General features: G+C 44.4%; 1 protein-coding gene and 1 pseudogene across 1 annotated transcript in view; one reads left to right on the forward strand and one right to left on the reverse strand.

The window, feature by feature from the left end:
- The first annotated feature begins 1,322 nt into the window (after nucleotides 1-1,322).
- On the forward strand, nucleotides 1,323-1,710 carry LOC114206479 (ATP synthase F(0) complex subunit f, mitochondrial pseudogene; annotated as a pseudogene).
- A 2,075-nt stretch (nucleotides 1,711-3,785) lies between these two features.
- The window catches only part of ANXA2 (annexin A2), a 44,828-nt gene continuing 27,123 nt past the window's right edge, over nucleotides 3,786-21,490 (reverse strand). Inside the window, exons 4-13 of the mRNA XM_028100021.2 lie at nucleotides 20,276-20,370; nucleotides 16,747-16,860; nucleotides 13,214-13,304; nucleotides 11,398-11,477; nucleotides 9,961-10,020; nucleotides 8,119-8,212; nucleotides 7,445-7,540; nucleotides 6,920-6,978; nucleotides 5,497-5,619; nucleotides 3,786-4,150 (exon numbers count right to left, since the gene is read on the reverse strand). Of these exons, the coding sequence (XP_027955822.1) occupies nucleotides 4,091-4,150; nucleotides 5,497-5,619; nucleotides 6,920-6,978; nucleotides 7,445-7,540; nucleotides 8,119-8,212; nucleotides 9,961-10,020; nucleotides 11,398-11,477; nucleotides 13,214-13,304; nucleotides 16,747-16,860; nucleotides 20,276-20,370 (872 nt within the window). The 3' untranslated portion in view covers nucleotides 3,786-4,090. The remainder of the gene's footprint in view (nucleotides 4,151-5,496; nucleotides 5,620-6,919; nucleotides 6,979-7,444; nucleotides 7,541-8,118; nucleotides 8,213-9,960; nucleotides 10,021-11,397; nucleotides 11,478-13,213; nucleotides 13,305-16,746; nucleotides 16,861-20,275; nucleotides 20,371-21,490) is intronic.

Below are 21,490 nucleotides of genomic sequence, written 5' to 3' on the forward strand. Positions count from 1 at the left end.
TCTCCCCTTGTGCTCTACTGTGGAGAAGAAGACTGAGCAGCCTGATTAGGGACGCATAGCTGGGAACAGCACAAATGCAAAAGAAGACTTGCAAAGGGGGAAAGTGTGCTTTTCTGTTTTAGGAAACCTGCTGACGTAGGGAATGCTTCTGTTTTTCTGCAGAAATGCTGCCTTCAGTGGACAAAATTCAGCCACAATCAAGCTAATTGAATGCACAAATGTAATATTTTTCCAGGGCACCTCCAATTTAATGCTTGATGAAATCGTGTCTTTCGCATATATTTACAAAAGCTTTTCTTCATCCAGAAATGTCTGTTAAAATTGCTTATAGATGCTGAGATAGCAAATCACTCTTCTAATGTAATGAGATAAGTCATCTCTATAAACTTTGCTTGCTCAAATGTACTCGCATAAAAGAAATCAGGCTACAGGCTTTTTTCAATAAATAGAATGAACAACTAGAACTTGATGGCTATAACATGTTCTGCCTCATTGCTAAGGGATGTTTAAAATTGCTCCCTCACTCTCGAAGCCGAGTTTTCATTTTGGTAGTTGATGGAAAAAGGAGGTCAAATAAACTGATGTGGATAAGAAGCCAGAGCCGTTTGTCAAAACGTGGGGAGAGGCCGGAGATTGGAGTCATTTAAAGACTAAAAATTGATTTAAAAGCGTTCTGTCCTCAAATCATTTTTCTTGCCTAATGGAGCCACTTTGTGAGCCAGGTTTTCCCTGCTTTAGCTATCTTTACTAATAATTTACACTAGAGGAACTTCACATGCTGGGAAGATTTATATGCATAGCTGTTTGTGTATAGCCAAGTAAAACAGACCCAAAGATCAAGAGTCTATGGAAAAATCGAGGCCTTCAGAGGTTTAGCCAACTGTTTCCAAGTAAAATGTGTCTTTAATCTGGCAGCAAACTTTGTGACAAAAGATCTAATAGGCCATCTTATACATGCCTAGGGTTACCATATAGGGCTGTCATACACATATGGCCACTCAGGCTGTGCACTGCACAATTGAAAGGGAGATACCTTCACATAAGCTACAATGTGTAGGGTACCATCTGGAGTTCTACAGTATGTCAGCCCCGCCCAGTCCCACCACACAGGTCGGGGGGAATAAAATCATCCTCTTGTTCAGTCATAGTTCAGTAAGTTTCCATGGCTACACTCCATGCATTGCCTTTAATTGCTGAAAGAATAAAATCAAAGTTCTTATTATCAGCTGACAAAATGTTAAAGCCTGCCTGGTGCCCTTTCCCTTCTCTTTACAAAGTAAAATTGTTTGGGAGACTATTCAAATCTCCAGATGGTGAGAGCGGACACCCGGGACTCCAAGATGGCGTCAGTCGTACCACTGAAGGAGAAGAAGCTCATGGATGTGAAACTAGGAGAGCTGCCCAGCTGGATACTGATGCGGGATTTCACCCCTAAGGGCATTGCTGGAGCATTTCGAAGAGGTTACTACCGGTATTACAACAAGTATATCAATGTGAAGAAAGGGGGCGTTGCTGGGATTTCTATGGTGCTGGCAGCTTATGTGCTTTTCAACTACTGTCGTTGTTACAAGGAACTCAAACACGAGCGGCTCCGCAAGGACCACTGAAGAGGGCTCAGTGTGGAGGCACTTTCGGCATTCCTGACCATGACCTTTGCCTGGCACCCTTGAATCCTTTCATATTCTGATTCAGAATTAACATCCAATAAAAGATGACTGGTACTTGGTAAAAAAAAAAAAAAAAAAAAAATCTCCAGATGGTTATTTATTTCAAAGAAATGGTTTGGACAGCTTCACTGAGGGCAGACTGGAACCCAGAAGAATAGACCAAAGTCTAAGCGCCGTCTCTTGTCAGTTTTGGATAACGTGAGATCCAAATCACTGCTCCCTGCAGGGGAGAGACAGCAGGCAGCATTTGGAACAGTTCTCCCAGAGACTTTCTGGGGCCAGTCTGCCTTTTGGATTTTCCCTCATGCCTGCTGGAGGGTCCAACCAGCCAGACCAGTGGCCAGGGCGCCCTAGGCACAGTGGGAGCAGAAGCCTCCCCACACTCTGGCTGTACAGCCTTGCCTTCTTCTACCACCTTCCCCTTTGCAGCCCGAAACACACTTTATGATGGGAAGCATCAAAGCCCAAACATTTCCTGATATGAAACATTACTCCAGACAGCCGCTGCCCAGCCCTATCAATTTTGAGTTCAATACCATAATTTGGGGTTTTAACCCCGTAAAGATCCTGCTTCTTATGCAGTTCCTTGAACTCTGCCCCAAGCTCATTTCTTGGGATTTGAGCATCAGTTCGAATATGCATAGGAGGATACATTTGAGAAAATACTATTTTCACCTAACATACTTTTTAAACAATAGCTTAGTGGACTTACAGGCCCTTCACGGGCCACTCAAGAGCCATGCTCCATCTCAGTTTCTATCCAAAGTTTGCCCAAGATCAAAATGGAAAATCATTCAGCCCACAGATAACACTTTGGTCAACATAGTGTCACTTTAATTGAATTTGAAGGCTTCAAGTGGGGCAGGTGGTCTTCATTTCTCCAGGCCCACACCCCCGGCCCCCCATTCTGTTCAACTAGCCATTTTACACATTTATTCCCATTACCTGCTTACTCCCTGCAGACAGTACTGAGTGTGCCCTACATCAGCCAGGTTCAGGAATGAGCAGTTAACACAGCATCCTCTGACCAGGAGGAAATACAGTGGAAGGGTTTGGGGAGAGTCATCGACTCCGCCTCTGGCCCTACACCCTGCTTAGCGGAAGGACGTGTGTAATCCAGCCGTCCCGTATCCTGGACTAGCAGCCTATGGACAGCATCTTTACATTACGAACAGTGATAGAGTAATACACATCATGTCTATTGCAGCCTATCCACAAAAGGATGGACCAGAAACCAGGTAGTCCTAGAAACAGCCCCTGGCTGGCTAGGAGGGGTGGGAGACGTAATTCTTTCTGTATAGAGTCTTGGTGCCTATAGCGCCAGTAATGTGAATCACCTATTCCATTATCAGAACCATAAAAATCTGGTGGAGAGCTTCCTCCCTGCTGTAAAAACCTCACCTTAGATTTTCAGACACAGCAAAAATGCTTCCTTCTCCTCTGGGTCATCTGCCTCAATCCTCCCAAAAACAATCACTTTCTTCTCTGTGCCCCCAATCCACTTTTGTTACACCTCCCTACAACAATACTGTAGCCTGACTCACTGACCGGTATGTCCTTGAGGTTGGGGCAGAACGTTGTTTATTTCTCTAAGTCTAATGGCTTATAGATGTATCTGCAGTATTTGCTAGCGCCTACGAGGCCACCCCACTCCTCTTCCCAATTGGAGGCCACCACGGACGCTGGTTTTCACCTAATTTACCTGTAAAAAGATGAGCAGATGGGGAGTTTCCCCCAGAGGTACTATCATCCCCTGGGCATGAAGAGCTGTGCAAGAGAACTTTCTAGTATAATGGACATGTTCTGTGCCTTTGCTGTCCAATACACTGTCTGCTAACCACATGAGGATATCGAGCATTTGAAATGTGGAGAGTGTGACTGAGGAACTGAATTTTTAATTTTATTCATTTATATCAATTTAAATGTAAATAGCCACATCTGGAGAGTGGCTATCATATCAGTCAGCTGAGTTCCAGAGCTTTACTCCTCCAGCGGATAGCTTTACCAGCTGAACAATACAGCCCTTATGCATGCATGTTTGATTTTTATTTTTTATTTTATTTTTTTGACGCATTTGATTTTTAAACAATTAAGTCAAAAGCAAGGTCGACAAAGTACTTGTGTATAAAGTAAAAATTCAGTTTATTCATCTGTTTATGACACAGTACACAAGAGGCAAAGTGTTTCACATCATAGATTTCACTTCCAACTCCTTGGAATGTTCATTTCTTTGGCTAAAAGGAGAGACTAGACGTGAGAGGCAGGCAATGCTTAGGCAACTGACATAAGGATGGGGAGGGGGTGATGCTAACACCATCCTCGCGGGGACAGGCACAAGGGGTCTGTTAGTCACAAGCTATTTTCGGGAACTGTTAGCTGGAAACAAAGGAGCACCACTGCTGGGCGCTCATCCGCCGTGGGCCTCAGTCATCCCCGCCACACAGGTACAGCAGCGCCTTCTGGTAGTCGCCCTTCGTGTCTTGCTACAAATGGCCAAGGAGAAAAAAAGAAATTCAGCACCCGAAGAAGAGACCCCCAACTCTGCAATAGCGTAGAAGCAGGCTCAACGCACACAGAGAGCCTCCCCTGGCAGTAGCGAAGAGAAGGCTCCGCGGGACCCGCCCAGACACAAAGACCCAAGCCATCAGCAGCAGGCCCTCAGGGAGTCTGGCCCAGGGGAGCCCTTCGAGTGACATGACCACAGGGCAGAGAGAAGGTGAGGTACTGGGGATCCACACAGCGAGGAATCAGACCCACACAGGCCGGCCTGCTCTTCCCGCAGTGAGGTCCTGCAAGCACCACCACTTTTCTCACCGGCCCTCACGCTTCCAGAGAAGGCGAGGGCCTTTCCTGCCTCTCGATGCTGTTTCCGGGATTCTTAAGGTCATGCGGGAATAAGCTAGTGAAGTGTGGAAACATGTGCCCTAATAAACCCGGGCATACCAAACCCACCTCAAAATTCATCCTTGGTTAACCACGGACATGCTTTTGAAAATGTCAGGGTCTTTTAGAAGGGGTGGGGGCTGCAATGCCTGTCTGACATACCCAGCCGGGGGCCACTGTGAGCAGCACCCCCTTGCATACGAAGGCTGCATCTCTCCAAAACAGAGACTAAACTGATGGGAGAGATGGAAGTGCTGAGTAACTAAACATTGCCAGGCCTATCGTAGAGGACTTTCAAAAAATGGAAACAGTCGATCCTGAAAGAGTGCAGGGCTGAGGGGTGCCAACCCCTGCCACCTCTGTTCCACCCTGACAAAAATCCACATATAACTTCTGACGCCCCAAAAACTTAACTATTGATAGCCTACTGTTGACCGGGAGCTATACCAGTAACATGGACAGTCGATTAACACATATGTTGTCTGTTAGGTGTATTACATGCTATATTCTTACAATAAAGTAAGCAGGCTAAAAAAATAGTACGAAAATCAGAAGGAAAATACATTTACAGCACTATACTGTATTTATCGAAAAAAATCGATAAATCAATCAGTGCTGTTCAAGCCTGTGTTGTTCAAGGGTCAACCGCTTAATAAAAGATAAATTGATCTCAGGCTCTTCAGGATGTCAGCAAGTCTTGCAGGATCACTGTCATGAACACCAATTACCACTATAGACTAGCATATGTGGGAAGGTATAAAAGCTTTGCCAGTCCCTCTAAGATTCTAGGACAAATCAAAATAGACCCATGGTACCTGATGACTAGCACCTCTTCCCCAAGGAATTAGAAAACCACCACTCTTGCCATCATTCTGACAGGCCCCTGGCCCAGGCACCCAGGGCCTTCTGGATGGCCAGGTAGGGCCAACATCACCACAGGGCTTACCTGGATGTAGTAGTACAGGGACTTGCTGTACTTTCTCTTGAATTCAGACCTAATTTTCAGCATGTCCACTTCACTGCGAGAGACCATGATTCTAATCAGGACTTTATCACGAGTCCCCTTGCCCTGAAAGCCAAGTTGATGTTCCAAGTTACAATTCACTTGACAATGTTAATCCAGTAAGTTTTCTTACACATGGAACTCATCTGAGTTCTTGACGCTGCCCTCTAAGAAACCGCAAAGGTAATGGTGAACCACTCCTTTAAGAAAAACGATCACATTGGGGCACCTGAGTGGCTCAGCTGGTTGAACATCTGAATCTTGATTTAGGCTGAGGTCACGATCTCAGGGTCATGAGACGGAGCCCCACGTCAGGTTCCATACTGGGCATGGAGCCTGCTTGAGATTCTCCTTCCCTTCCCTCACCCTCTGCCCCTCCCTCACTCCCTCTCTAAAAAAATTAAAAAGAAAAAATAAATTAAAAAAAGAAAAATGAGCATCTTGGAATTCCAAACATGCCGGGATGAAATCAACACAAAGCCCCACTACGCTCACTCAATAAACTTGCACAAGCACCAAGTACGGCATGGCTCAGTTTAAGAAGTGTGCGGGTTTACACATGTAACAAACAGCTCTTGGCTCTCAGGGCTTAAAGAACACATGCCACCACGTGGTCACGGTGGCTCTGTGCCATTTTGAATGGTATGAACAGTAAAGACCACTGAGTTTACTTCCAGAGTCTTAGACCAGAGGTACCGAGGAACAGGTCCTATCTGTCACAGAACCCGAGGGAGATGGGAGTGGACAAGGGGTGATCCAGGAAGAAGGGCCAGGGAGCCAGAAAGCACAAGGGACATTTGAGGCATAGAAAATGGGACAGGATTGTGGGAAGAGACAGTCCATTCAAGAGACAGTTGCAGGGCTGCCTTCGGAGTCAGACAGACCCAAGTTCAAAGGTGGCTATGTAACGTCAGACTAGTTGAAGCTTTCTGAGCTCCAGTCTCCCGAGCTATAAAGAAAACAACACAGGCCACATGGGCTTTTTGGTAATGATTTCAGATGAAGTAAGTTGCACCACGTCTACTGCACAGTGGTTGCTTGGTAATCTCTCCCTTCCTTGCCTGCCTTTACTTTGGGGTAAGGGAAGGCAATCCCTGAGAAATCTAAGCAGGAATCAGACATGATTACCATCTGGTACTTTATTTTCTACCTGCACATAAACACATGTTCAAGTAGTTGGGGAGAGAGAGAGAAGACCGACTTGTGGTCTTCTGACCTGTCAAACACAACCACGGCTGACCAGTACACTCCTGCACCTGGAGAGGGGGGCCCTTCCACCATCCACTAGTCAAGGAGACTTGGTTTGGGGCACGAGAGATGAAAAGCCTAGTGTGCAAACATGGACCTCTCAGCTGAGTGCTCTTACCTTCATGGAGTCGTACAGCCGGTCAGCAAAATACAGGGGCTTGTTCTGAATGCACTGGACTGTGGAGGGAAGAAAAGGGGTCAGCTGCTCCTCTCCTCTCCTCTCCAGGGAGGGGTGAGACCCCGACAAACAAGATGACCTAACGTAACAGGAATGGGCTGCAAAATGGGGAAAACTGGGGATCCTCCGAAAGTCAGCTCCACTGTCATTTTAAACCAGGGGACACTAAGGGCTGCAGAAACCCAAGTGGATATATGAGATTCCCCAACAGAGCCCTTTTTCTCGTCATCTTATTCTTTCTGGGCAATTCCTCACTCTACCAGCTTCAAGCCCTCCTCAGTTTCATATCTTAAATTTATACAGTGAAGATTATACAACTACCCAAATCAGGTAAATGAGCCACACATCCCAAACACACTTGAATGAACAGGATGGCCACTTGTCACTTCTGCTATGGCACAGTTTCCTGAAAGCTGAAAGGGATGGGCCGGGGGCCGGGGGGGGGGGGTGCCCACACTTGCTCACCCAGGTTCAGGAAAGCATTTTCCAGGTCTCCTTTGACCTCCTTCTTGATGCTCTCCAGCATGTCATAAGGGCTGTAGCTCTTGTACCTTTCAAATACTAAGGAAAAGCAAAAAGTAATTACTGTAACAGAGTCGCTAATCAAAGCAGTCAATGATCGCTCACATGGTATGTACCATGGTAAAAATAACTAAACAACTGGGATGATCACAGCATCTTAGAGGATTAGGGGTTGTCATGGCGGACCAGAGCTGACATGGCACCGGTTGGCCTGGGACAGCTGTAGCAGGCACCTGTCCTGAATGGCACAGCCTGGGCCACATACTTTGACCATCTTTAACTCTGAGTGGAACCTACTCTACTTGGAAGCACTGAGAAACAGTATATAGTGTCCAGGAAACTCCATTACTTCAACAAATATGGTAAGATAAAATGATCCTGGACAAGAAGGAGCAGCAAGCTAAAGCATCAAACGTGGAGAACATTTAGGAGAAAGAAGGATCCAAAACGGGAGAGAAGGGCAAATGGATCTGGTGATGGAAAATGGATGAGATTATGGGGTGCAAAGTAGAGAGTGAACTTTCTTCTGGCAGACCCATGCCCCAACATAGGTAACCAAGAAGCTGGGCTGAGAGGACCATCCCTAGGCTCGAAGACCTCTTCAGTATAGAACACACCTTTCTGGAGGTGACACACACTCCGCTCAGTCATGATGCTGATCCACTTGGGTACATCAGTTCCCTTCCTCTTCACTCCAGCATCATAGAGATCCTACAAGTACAATCAACCAAGAAAGTTGACTACACGATCCAAGGTAAGGTCATAAAAAAAAGTCATGCAAAAAAACTCAAAACCCATACACTGAAAATGCCAAATGAGAAAGGATGATTGTGCTAAAGACATGGGCAAAAATGTCGTATTTGAGTCAAAAGTCTTAAATAAGAGCAGTCTTCCTCAGGCACAAACACAGCATGAGGCTAGACTGTGAGGTGTGTGCTGTACACATCTACTTCCTTGAATGCCAAAGGAAGAACCGAGAGCTTCTATTCCTATACAGAAGGACAAGTAAATGTTCATTAGCACATCCAGCCCTCCTTCCTTTGGTACTGTTGTTTGCAAGCAAGCTAGTGGTTGTCTGCTGAAGACAGCTCAGACCAGGTGCCACACACACATTTCTTAGAGACTCAGGAAGTCTCCCTTTTAGTGTCTGGAAAATGTAGGGGCCACAGGTAATGCTAAGAATGGCAGGGAGGGAGGGAGGAAGACTTACACAAGGGTAAGATACTCACTCAATGACCACCCACTGTCTAGGAGTTGTAAAACCTAACTTCTCTTACTTTATTTAAAACCCTCCTTTACCTCCTGCTAAAGGTGCTGTGTGAAACATTGAATTTTCTTTTATTTGTTAAAGAAATTTACTTATTTACTGAGGGAAAGTGGGAAAGGGGGAAGGAGCAGAAGGAGAGGGAGAGAGAGAATCTTAAGGAGATTCCATGCCAAGTGTGGAGCCTGATGTGCGGCTCGACCTCACGACCTGGGATCATGACCTGACCTGAAACCAAGAGTTGGACGCTTAACCAACTGAGCCCCCCAGGTTCCCCGAAACCTATTGAATTTTAAAACTAAAATGAATTTAAATTAATTTTGTTCTAAAGCTCTCATAAAATGCTTTGAGATAGTTGTTGACCGTCTGGGAAAGGCACACGGTTCATAGTGATCTGAATTAGCTTAACCAACAATTCTTAGTGGTTATGGGACTAGAACCAGCAAAAGTGCTGTTCAACCAGAAAAGAAGGGTCTCTGCTACTCTCCCCCTTTTCCCTCACAACGAAGGGCAAAAAGCCTTCCCATCCCTGGCTGTGCCTCCACCATCTTTTTCCACTCTACCTTGTTGTTTACTGGTGTTTATTTGTAGCAAATGCACAGCAGTGCACACAGCCTTAGCACACCCTGCAGAATCTGGTACTTTCACACAAGCAAAGCCTACAGCGGAGAGTCTGCTTCTCCCTCTCCCTCTGCCACTCCCCCTGCTGGTGCTCTCTCTCCCTCCCTCTCTCTCTGTCAAATAAATAATAAAATCTTTACAAAAAAAAAATGACACTGTGACTCCTGAGATTAGGTGATAACAAGCATTTGGCTTCCTCTCTTGGATCACTCACTCTAGGGAAAGGCAGGTGTGAGGATGCTCAAGCAGGCCCTGAGAGAGGCTCAGGCGGAGAAATACAAGGCCTCCTGCCAACAGTCACGTGGATGGGTGATCTTGAAAGTGGATCCACCTGATGCTATCAGGCTCCAGACGATGCAGCCCTGGTCAATATTTTGGCCCCAGCCTCATGGGAGTCCTGAGCTAGAAAAACCCAGCTAAGCCATCCTCACAGAAACTGAGAGATGTAAGTGTTGTTGTTCTAAGCCACTAAGTTTGGAGGTAAATTGTTAATACAGGATCGATAACCACTGTATAGAGACTATCTAGAGACTTGCTAGAAAACAGAAACTCAAGCAAGAAGCTGGGCACTTACCCGGGCATCTTGGTCAATCAGTTCATAATCAATGACAGAGCCATCCTCTGCTCTTCTACCCTACAGAAGAAAACAAAAGTAAGAACATCAAACAGGTCTGTGTGTTTTAACGTTGAAAATTTTATTTTCTCTCCAACTCATGTAAACCATTATTTAGTTTATGGAACACACATAGACTTAAAATTTTTCTTCACTTTGAAGTCTAGACCAGACCAAGATTGGTAAAATAATTGAGGCAGTGAAGTGGGAGGGGTGTGCCTCACCATCATCAACCCCCTCCTGGGACAAGCACTTTCTAGAATTCCCTCTACCTCCAAAAAAATCACTAATGACACTTAGTTCCTTCCCTCAGAGAGCTTACCATCCAGACGGAAAAATAAGCATGGAACAAAAGGGAAAACAGCACAGTGATCCATGGCTTACACAGACATAATATGCAGAAGGGAGAGATCTGTCAGTAGGGTCAGCAAAGTCTGCAAGGTAGGGCCGAGGTGAACACTGAGGCCTGAGTCAGTGAGGCTAGTAAAGGGGTGGAGGAGAAAGCCATTCCCCACGGGAGGAACAGCACAGGGAGGGGCTGAGCACACCACAGATCAGTGAGGTGCCGCACAGCTAGAGCAGAAGGAAGCAGGGAGGAGTCCTCGAAGGAAGAAGTAAGGGAAGGGCAGGGTTTAGGGAACTTTTATAGGCAGTTAGAGTTTGGATTTGATGTAGGAGAGATGGGTTTTGATCAAGGGAGTGAATCAGTGGATGTGGACTCCAGAAAGATGGGTGGCTGGTGGGACACAGGGCGAGGAGCTGGCGGGGAGGGCTGTATGGAGTTGTTACAGTAACAGAGATATGAGTGGGCAGGAGGGAGCATACCGATCAACCATTTGTCACTGAGGTTCCTGGAGAAAATAATTTCTCTTCCCTCCCCTGGCACATAGGCCTTATCTGGCACACTGGTCAGAACTCAGACTCAGAAGGGAAATGCCTTTCGCCCACATTTCTGTGTTAACATTAGCAAACAAAGACCCCCTCTGCAGGCAAAGGACTACCTGGGCAAACCCTCTCCTAAGAAGTGAGAGCAGAGAGAAGGAAAGAAAAACAAGAGGGTCACTTCCCACCGGGCCTTATGTGGCCACAGACAGAGGCAAAGTGACCTTCCCGACGTCATGCGGTGAGGGCTGGCACATAATCCAGGCCAGGACTTGAGAGCTGCCTGTTCCTCCTCCGGCCCCAAAGTCCACTTGACCATGCGGTTTCCCAGGATAAGAAATTCTCTTATACAAAAATGACAACTGTGCAGTGACAGTGCACTCCCCCTGTCAGAAATGCAGCTGGAATTTCTGATGCAGGCACAGAGGACTGAGTTAATTCGTTCCCAGGTATAAAATGAGGTATGGGACTTGCCTCTGGAGGAAACAAGGACAAAGACATAAACCGGAAACCAACCTTTGCAAGGGCAACCATCAGCTTGCGGAAGTCACCAGATGTGTCAGAAACGATGTCCTTCTCCAGATCAGTCTTGTACACTTGGAAAACAACACATCTGGTTTTATGCTTCCTGCCTGTGCAGCCAGCCACCACCCACCCCAACTGCCCCCACCCCACTAAGCCTCTGAGAAGCAGAAACAGCTGTGGCAGCATGGATGTATCCACCCACAGGAGGGCAGATGGTCCGTGATTTATTTATGATTTTTAGCCTCATAAAATCAGAGCCAAGTGTTATTATCAGCGACAAGAGATAGAAAGGGCAGGTTCAAATCAGGTATCCTCAAGCTCACCTTGGATCAGTGACCTCTTTTATAGCTAAAATACTGTTTCTCAAACTTCTTGACTATGAAAACTCACTTTGAACGTGAAAAGAATTTGGAAGGCTGCATACACAAACACACACACACCCCAATTGTGCTTTGTTATCCACCAAATGAGAAAATGCACAGTGGCAAAAGCTAGTAAGAATTAAAGAGTACTTTTGAATGAATCTGTATTTTATTATTCAAAATAGCTGCTACATTGAAACCTAGGAAGAAATACACATGTAAGCTACGGCACTGATTCTACCCACAGCCTCCTGTAGTACTGGGTGCACACATAACCACATGCCTCTTGCAATAATTATCCACCATCCAGAGTTGGGAACTTTCTTAAGCAGAGACCAGAAAGCACCCAATACATTAAATCCATGTACAATGCTTTCCATTCCTCCCATCAGACCCTTAAGAAAAAGAAAAATTTTGCTTTCTCTCCTTTCCCTCCTGCTTATCCTTTTATAGACATTCTAGTGGAATGCAATTACCAAAACGGGCCACAAGAAGACAGAGAAGAGGGACTTGGACCATGGCAAACCACCGGACAGTCCAGAGAACATTTCTGCATAGGTGATCTGGGCATCCTGTGCCCAACACATGGCCCAGGGAGCCATGATGAGGTTATAGAAATTGGGCTGGGAATTGCACTACTGGGTATTTACCCCAAAGATACAAATGTAGGGATCTGAAGGGGTACGTGCACCCCGATGTTTATAGCAGCAATGTCCACAATAGCCAAACTGTGGAAAGAGCCAAGATGTCCATCGACAGATGAATGGATAAAGAAGATGTGGTATATACACACAATGGCATATTATGCAGCCATCAAAAGGGATGAGATCTTGCCATTTGCAACGACGTGGATGGAACTGGAGGGTGTTATGCTGAGCCAAATAAGTCAATCAGAGAAAGACATGTATCCTATGACCTCACTGATATGAGGAATTCTTAATCTCAGGAAACAAACTGAGGGTTGCTGGAATGGTGGGGGGTGGGAGGGATGGGGTGGCTGGGTGATAGACACTGGGGAGGGTATGTGCTATGGTGAGCGCTGTGAATTGTGCAAGACTGTTGAATCACAGATCTGTACCTCTGAAATAAATAATGCAACATATGTTAAGGAAAAAGAAAAGGAAGAAGAAGATAGCAGGAGGGGAAGAATGAAGGGGAGTAAGTCGGAGGGGGAGACGAACCATGAGAGACGATGGACTCTGAAAAACAAACTGAGGGTTCTAGAGGGGAGGGGGGTGGGGGGATGGGTTAGCCTGGTGATGGGTATTAAAGAGGGCACGTTCTGCGTGGAGCACTGGGTGTTATGCACAAACAATGAATCATGGAACCCTACATCCAAAACTAATGATGGAATGTACGGTGATGAACGTAACAATAAAAAATTAAAAAGAGAAAAAAAAAGAAATTGGGCTGAGAAGCTGCATCAAAGAACTTGGGCTACTCACTTTCTTTGTAGACTCTGTTAATTTCCTGAAGCTCTTGGTTGGTCCTTGAGCAGATGATCTCAATGAGGGAGTCCTCATCAGTCCCCAGCCCCTGTGAACCAGGCAAGAGACATCAGTAGGGAAAGTCCTCCTGGCCATTAGCCTACTTCTCTGATCCCAATCAGGGAAACTACAAACCCAGATTGCGTCAGTTAGCGTGCCCCTTTCTAGATTCCTACTGAGGGGATCTGTCCTGCATTCCTCAGCACAACATAATGTTATTTTCTACTTTTTTAAAAAAAGGCTTCACTAGAGGCGCCTGGGTGGCTCCGTCGTTAAGCCTCTGCCTTCGGCTCAGGTCATGATCCCGGGGTCCTGGGATCGAGCCCCGCGTCGGGCTCCCTGCTCGGCGGGAAGCCTGCTTCTCCCTCTCCCATTCCCGCTGCTTGTGTTCCTGCTCTCGCTGTGTCTCTCTCTGTCAAATAAATAAAATCTTAAAAAAAAATAAAAAATAAAAAATGCTTCACTAGAATAGGGGCGCCTGGGTGGCTCAGTCGTTAAGCGTCTGCCTTCGGCTCAGGTCATGCTCCCAGGGTCCTGGGATCGAGCCCCGCGTCGGGCTCCCTGCTCGGCGGGAAGCCTGCTTCTCCCTCTCCCACTCCCCCTGCTTGTGTTCCCTCTCTCGCTGTGTCTCTCTCTGTCAAATAAATAAATAAATAAAATCTTTTAAAAAATTGCTTCACTAGAATAAAAGATGGTGTAAGTGATACATCTGAGCTCAACTACATCACTATAGTTGCCTTTGGGTGATGGCTTTACAAAATGAGTAACTTTTTCTTCTTCCTATTTTTCTTTATTTTTTAAATTATTTTAATAGATTCGGAAATTTTCTTTATTAAATAATTCTGCTCAGTAATTTAAAATACAGGAATAGAGACAGTTTGTTGTCATTTGCAGCCAGCATCACTGGAATGGAATAAGTCTTTTGCCAGGGAAAGGTACAGATAAGACAAAATTTTTAGCTTTACCTCTTTGAAATGTAAAATTGGGTTAATGTTAAAAATTTCATTCTTGTACTTCCATTTTTGCTTGATTACTATGCACTCTTCAGGCATTTTAGGGAAGCAAGAGGAAATGATGAAGTGCCAAATAAACCTAGACACCAACACTTATTAAGGAATAAGAATTTGATGGGTGATGTATTCAAATTTAATACATACACTTTTGAACGTGCCAGATAGCTTGAAAGGACTCAATGAAACATGTATTTCAAAGCTGGCTTCATGATCAAAGTCAAGATTTAATAATCAGGATTCTCTAATAGTTGTCTTTCCGAATATGGAAATATCACTTTGAACTAAGCAGAATTACAACTGTTTAAAATGTAAATCAATTATAAGGTGTTAACACAATAAGAAACTTACTTATCCACATGAAAAGTGTGTCAGCTATTAATTAAACTTATTAGAGTTTCTATGCCCCTGAAAAGTGGTTTGTATAATAAGCTAAAACTCAGGTTAACGGTTAATTTTCAATTTTATTCTTAATCTAAATCCCTGAGCCAATGCCTCTTCTTCCAGAGTTTTTAATCATGATATGTAGACGTTCTAGCACAGCCAAGCTTTCTTCCCACCTGAGCAAAAGGTCTACACAACATTCTATACACATGTTACAGAGTGACTACTGAGTGTCTTCAAATATGTTAGGGGCAGGTTTTCAATCTTGAGATGATAGAAAGATAGTCTAGAAATGACTCATGCCTTGGAAGAAATGCTATGTCCTGACATAGTTACAGTGTAAACACGTGTGACACTAGAAGATGTTTTCTTCCACTGCTGATCTAGCAGTGTTAACATCCGAGGATTCGAACAGCATTTTTATCTCGGGATTCAGAGGTGACCTTGGCAATTTCCAAAACGTGGCCCACGCTTCCCCCAGACCGTCCACAATTCCTATCACAAGGACAACTTCTACCATAACATATGGCCAATCCTGCCACTGGTATTGCCAGAAGTCAAAACAGATTTTTTTTTTTTTTTAAAGCATAGCTCAGTTAATGTCACTTCAAGCTTTATGGATTTCAGAAGCGTGCTCGGCTGTGAGGGCTAATGGGAGAGCCAGCACAAGGTCAAAGATTTAGTAGTCAAAGCACCTTTCATTGGGCCCAGTTATGGAGATTCCAGCAGTGAGTGACAGCTCGAGCAGGTCCATTTCAAGTCACTAATACCTAGTAATAGATACTAGTAAAATTGCACACATCATAACTAAATAGATTTTTGACGAAAGTAAGATAAACTGATCTGAAGTGATGATGGCCAGGGACACGCTGACTCACCCATGGCTCCAGAAAACCCCAGATTTGGTTTTCAGGAGTGTCCTTTTTATCAAGCAGGATCATTAAATGTTGCTGCCATTTTGTCCTTCGTCATCATACCTTCTCTGCAACACAGCCTACTCAGGAAACTCAGAGCCAGTCCGCTCAAATAAGCTGAGCGCAGCTCGGGCTAGGCTGGAGAACTGAAGGAAGAAAGAGATTCCCCAACAAATCTTGCGGCAGCCCTGAGCTATCAAGTCCTGGATGGTGGAAATGCCTGGTGTGCGAAGCTGCCTCACGCTCGAGGTGCTCTCTGGGGAAAGAGATGCCATGAACCGTGACATGAGCTCTGGTGACAGGCTTATAGCTTGGTCTCTTCATAATTCAGAAACAGGAGCATCACAGAAAACATACTTGGACTTCGAATAAAAAAATGAGAACCGTAGCTCTCCCCCATCCTCACTCTGGAGGCTTTACCCAGTTTTATCAGCAGAGGGCAGTATAAGATTAGTCAAAGTGTTCCAGGCCCATACTCTAAAAGGGGTTATGTTTTGCTGTAAAATGCATTTATGCTTATGCATCTACCACATTTATATAATACTTAATGTTTTAGGTACACACAGAATTCAGGGAGTTTCTAACCTGGAATTTCTACTATCTAACGTAACCTAAAATTCCAAATAACTTTGCAAAAACAAAAGAGTTAATCTGTGCTAGAATACTTTGAACAAAACATAGGTACCAATTACAACCTGAAACCACCCTTTATATGTACTGTAATGTCCTGATTTGCCTGAATTTAAATCAAAAAATGGGACTGACAGGAGGTCAGAAGAAGAAACACCCAAGAGAACATGGGCAGAATTTGCAAGCTTCACTTGACAAAAGCTATGAGTTTTACTTTTGCCTTAATGTCACAACAGATCTTTTTTTAAGGAGGAAGTGTAATCAAGGAAGTAGTTTTTCCAAATGGTATTCCAATTGCCCAGGTGCCAAGCAGTAGCAGCTGGATAACTGACTTCCCAGCATCATGAAATTTCTTTACAGTCTTAAAAAGAGTAATTGAAATATTTTTGGTACAAATCCTGAGACTTATAGCTTCAGTTCATTAGAAAAAAAAAAAAAATGGTTCCAAATGAGAATTCAACAAAACTGAAAATCACCTAATTATACCCAGAGAGCTGTAATTCACAAATATTAATGGCGGATTTGACAGAGATTGCATCTCACACATGTTTACCTTCATGGAGGCTTTCAGCTCAGAAGCATCATACTGAGCAGGTGTTTTCAATAGGCCCAAAATCACGGTCTCCAGGTGGCCGGACAAGGCTGACTTGAGTGCTGATGCAAGTTCCTTCAGAAAAACAGGCAAGAACATGGAAAACGTGGTTGGTAACCAACATTCCCTTTAAAACTGGTGAATAAAACAAAAGCAAGCAGGATGTGTTTGTAAAACGGACTGTGATTCCTTGACCGCTCTGGGATCTCAGACCCAACTGTCTCAACTGCATTCCCTTTCAACAGACTCCAATGTCAGAAACCACAGGATCAGACTTTGTTCTGACAAAATCCCTTGACATCCAGGCTGACTGAGGCATCTTCTTCCAGTCGTTACAAAGAATCCAGGGCAGTATGCAACTCCTCAGAAAGCTAGGAGTGTGAGGGCACTTTATAGCACACTTGCAAGTGATAACCACTCATGGAAGATAGGGCACTTTCTAAGGTCAAGGCCTCTGCTAAGAAGGAGGTGGTTAGAGTAAAAGATGTTGGTGCAGCTGTGCCAGAGGTGGCTCCTAAAAGTCTCTGGAGGAACCAGAAGCCCCACCATGGGTGGAAGTTGGATTACGAAGTTTCCTATGCAAAATGCTTCATCTAAGAGAGAACATCTATTTATCCACACCAAATCGGGACAGAGTTGACAGAGACGATGGGAGAATGAAGTCCCTGCTCGGCACTATTTTTGAAGGTTTCCACTGTCACAACGTAGATTGTTAAGTCAGAGGTCTGAGTCAGCCCCCATGTATGCAGACAAATCCCCGAACTCAATGTGTCTCTTTACAGCCACTTAAGCTGGCAATTAAACTTCCTACACATCATGAGCACTGCGTGATGCCTGAACTCTCCCATTGCAATTATTTTCCTTTCTTTTCACTTTTTCCCTCCATTCTCTCCCTTCCTTCTTTCTCTCTTGCTTGCCAGCAGCACCCCATGGCACCTATAACGGTTAGCCTCTAGAAGTATTTGCAGGTGCCAGGAGGTGATGTGTAGTCTGTTTCAGGGAGCATCTTCTCAAATCATTCCTAGGTGGTGAGAACTGAGATGGGTCTCGGAAATCACCTGGCCCACACCTTCCACCACCTACTCTCTTCTGATTCCCGATGTCCTAGTAACACATCTCTAACCACACTTAGAAAGGGACTTGAACAGCAACACCTTCCAATTATAGCACCAATTTTCCAATTTGGAAATCTGAGGTTAGGTCATTCCAAACTTAACCTACCGTTGACACCCCTCTACCCATTCTCTGTTCAAACCTCAAATTTGGGTACCTACTGACATCTTCCACTTCTATTATAAACTCCTATTGGCATTCAACTTCTTGCTTCTCATAATGTCTAGCACAGGGCTTTGCACGTAACAGAAATCCCAGAAATTTTTGATAAATAAAACACTACCATTCCTTATATGGAGAAATTTGGCATCTGCTTGAATGTGAAAAAAACAGAAGACCAATCCTCTTCCTCAGCTGCTCTCCACTTCCATCAGCTTTGCCTGTGCTGTTCAAGGCCACGACAGAGGCAGCTTCAGTCCATACCCCAATGTACTCTCTAATACAGGGCTTTCTCCGTGATTATGCAAACAACTCATTCAAAACACTGATGTTCTGCTTCCAAAATCTCCTTCAGAAATGATCGCAAGCAATTATGTATCTTTCTATACATGATGACAACTTTCCTTAGCCCAAGATTGAGTGACATAAAGAATCAGTAGGACTGGGGCGCCTGGGGGGCTCAGGTGGTAAAGCATCCAACTCTTGACTTCGGCTCAGGTCATGATCTCAGGGTTGTGAGACTGTGCCCCGTGTCAGGCTCTGTGCTAGGTGTGGAGCCTGCTTAAGATTCTCTCTTTCCCTCACCCTCTCCCTCTGCCCCTCCCCCCTCGCTCTCTCCCTCTCTTAAAAAAAAAATAAATAAATAAATAAGGAGCGCCTGGGTGGCTCAGTCGTTGGGCGTCTGCCTTCGGCTCAGGTCAGGATCCCGGGATCCTGGGATCGAGCCCCGCACCGGGCTCCCTGCTCGGCGGGAGGCCTGCTTCTCCCTCCCCCACTCCCCCTGCTTGTGTTCCCTCTCTCGCTGTGTCTCTCTCTGTCAAAAAATAAATAAAAAATTAAAATAAAACTAAAATAAAAAGAAGAACAATCAGTAGGACAGTAAGCTGTCCCCAACACACACAAAGCCTGTGTGGTCAATGAACCCTATCATGGTTCTGGTAATATCTTCCACCCAACAGAGTATGTGAGGGCTTTGTTCTTCATCTATCTAATTTGAAATCAAGATCCAGGCCTCTGTGTTTCTGTGTACACTTATGTGTACACACTCAAGTGTGTTCGAACACCCCACTCTAAGTGACAAATGAAGGAGCAACTACAGGCACACTATCCAAAGAGGTGAGCCTTCTGCTCCAACTGGAACTCGGCCCTACCAGGTCCCAGATCCTTTCAGCAAATGGAGAAATAAAATATTCCCCTCTATGCCTCACTACAAAAGATTATATAAGTCTAGTTGGAAAAAGAATTGTAATGCACGTAAGATGATAGAAGCTGGATTCTTCCCTATTTATGTCCTTTCCGACTGTTTGAGTAGGTGGGGGGGTGGGAGCCATAGCAGGGCTTGACCTGCAACTTTCAGAACCCTGGTGGTCATGTCAACCCCAAGAAAAGAAATGTCTTTTCCAGAATCCTTCCAGCTCACCTCCACTGTGGCTATGAGTGAAAGCCGTTAAGTCAAACAGAAGCTGCAGGAAGCCACGCTTACTGCACTGTCCAAGAATAAATCAAAAGCTTTTAATAGCAAGAAGTTAAAAATAAAGCATCCCGTCCTTAAAAATAAAATTTCCTAACACTGCAACAAAATAAAGGATGAACAAATGCTGGGTTGTTCCTGAACCACTAGTGCACAAGCAAGGGGAAAGCGCACAAAGACTCTTTAAATAGTGGGAGCACGGCGTGTTGAAGATGGCCCAGTAGACCCAATGAGCTACTAACTAAGCCTATTTGCAGCAAAGCTCTTAAGAATTCAAGTATATTTTTTTGAGAGTGAGGAGAGCCTATTAGGATCAATACTAACTAAAGGCTAGGGTCCTAAGATTAAATCAGAAATATCTTATCAAGAGCTAGCAGAAGTCATAAAGATGAAATGAGTTGCTACATGTAGAGAACTACATGCCTGGCACAAAGCAAGCATTCTAGAAATGATACCTGCTGTTGCTGATGTTCCCTAGTCCCTTCGAACTTTCTGTTCTCAGCAGTGCTCCCTCCACACCCTCTGGTTGGAGGAGGGCACAGTCTTTATGGATGAGCTCCAAGCACTCCAGCGATCATGTGTGTATGAGTGATGACTCTTAACAAGGATGTAAAAGGAAAACCTTGGATACCCAAGAGCTCTAGAAGGCTCTTGCCAGGATGAGCCAGAATCCATAAAAGCAAAAAGCAATGGCTGAGGAAATGGAATTCAACAAGGAATGCCCTCCACCCCTGAAACTGCTTGTACCTTTTTGGTCCTTCTCTGGTAGGCGAAGGCAATATCCTGTCTCTGTTCATTGCTGCGGTTAGTCAAAATGTTGACAATGGTGACCTCATCCACACCTACAGAAATACAAGTTGGGAATAGTTATCACCCATGTGCTCTAGTCCTTTGGGCTTACACTGAGGGTTTTAAGCAGTATATACTGTTTTCCAAACCAAAATGCCAGGACATCAAGGGTTGTCCTTGTCAGTACACTCCACCAAATGTGTTTACTCAATTTTTATCCTGACAGCCACAAACCTCAAGCCTAAATGGACCTTTTGAATATCCGCATTTTAAAAAAACAATTTTAGGGGCGCCTGGGTGGCTCAGTCGTTAAGCGTCTGCCTTCGGCTCAGGTCATGATCCCAGGACCCTGGGATCGAGCCCCACATCGGGCTCCCTGCTCGGCGGGAAGCCCGCTTCTCCCTCTCCCACTCCCCCTGCTTATGTTCCCTCTCTCGCTGTCTCTCTCTGTGAAATAAATAAAATTTTAAAAAAATTTAAAAAAAAATAAATAAATGAACGATTTTATTCATAAATTGGTTTCTGGAATCAACTGTAGGAGGTGTGTTTGTGGGGCTTTGGCAGTCAGATGAACAACAAAGATTTAGGAGGATTTTAAATGAAGGTCCCCAAGTTGCCATTTAACTGGGGATTTAATAGACAGTAACTGTGAACTGAATAGAGACAATTATTTATATTTATTGCAGGATTACGGCTATATATGCAGCTAGGTATAATTTCTATAATTATAGAAACTGTCATGACAAATGAGTCAGATTTAATATGGCAGTTGTATTTTAATAGCATAATTGATTAATACAATCATACTTACTGAAGACTAAATTGTTTTTTAAGGAAAATAAATGTTCCACTGCTTTTAATCTTCAATAGGCAATTTTAATAATCAATTTTATAACTTTATTAAAAAGAGTAAGTGTTTTAATCTAAATTAAATCTAAATTGGGAGTTCTGAAGTGCCACCAAAATATTTTAGTACCTATTTTAATTGGAACATGTGTATTTACAAAGATAAGCAATGCCTTCTTGCATCTGAAAGTTTCCAATTTTATATCAGAAATACTCCTAAAATGCCATTTAACTGAAGAAAGCCTGATTTTAAGAATTCAGAGAGTCCTGATTTTAAGAATTCAGAGAGTGAAAGGTCTCCCTCCTGACCGATTATAAACTTTGTTT

The sequence above is a fragment of the Eumetopias jubatus genome, unplaced genomic scaffold (genome assembly GCF_037043125.1).
Source record: "Eumetopias jubatus isolate StellerSeaLion01/CBP00866 unplaced genomic scaffold, mEumJub1_p1.0 scaffold_7, whole genome shotgun sequence".
NCBI classification, from domain to species: Eukaryota; Metazoa; Chordata; class Mammalia; order Carnivora; family Otariidae; genus Eumetopias; species Eumetopias jubatus.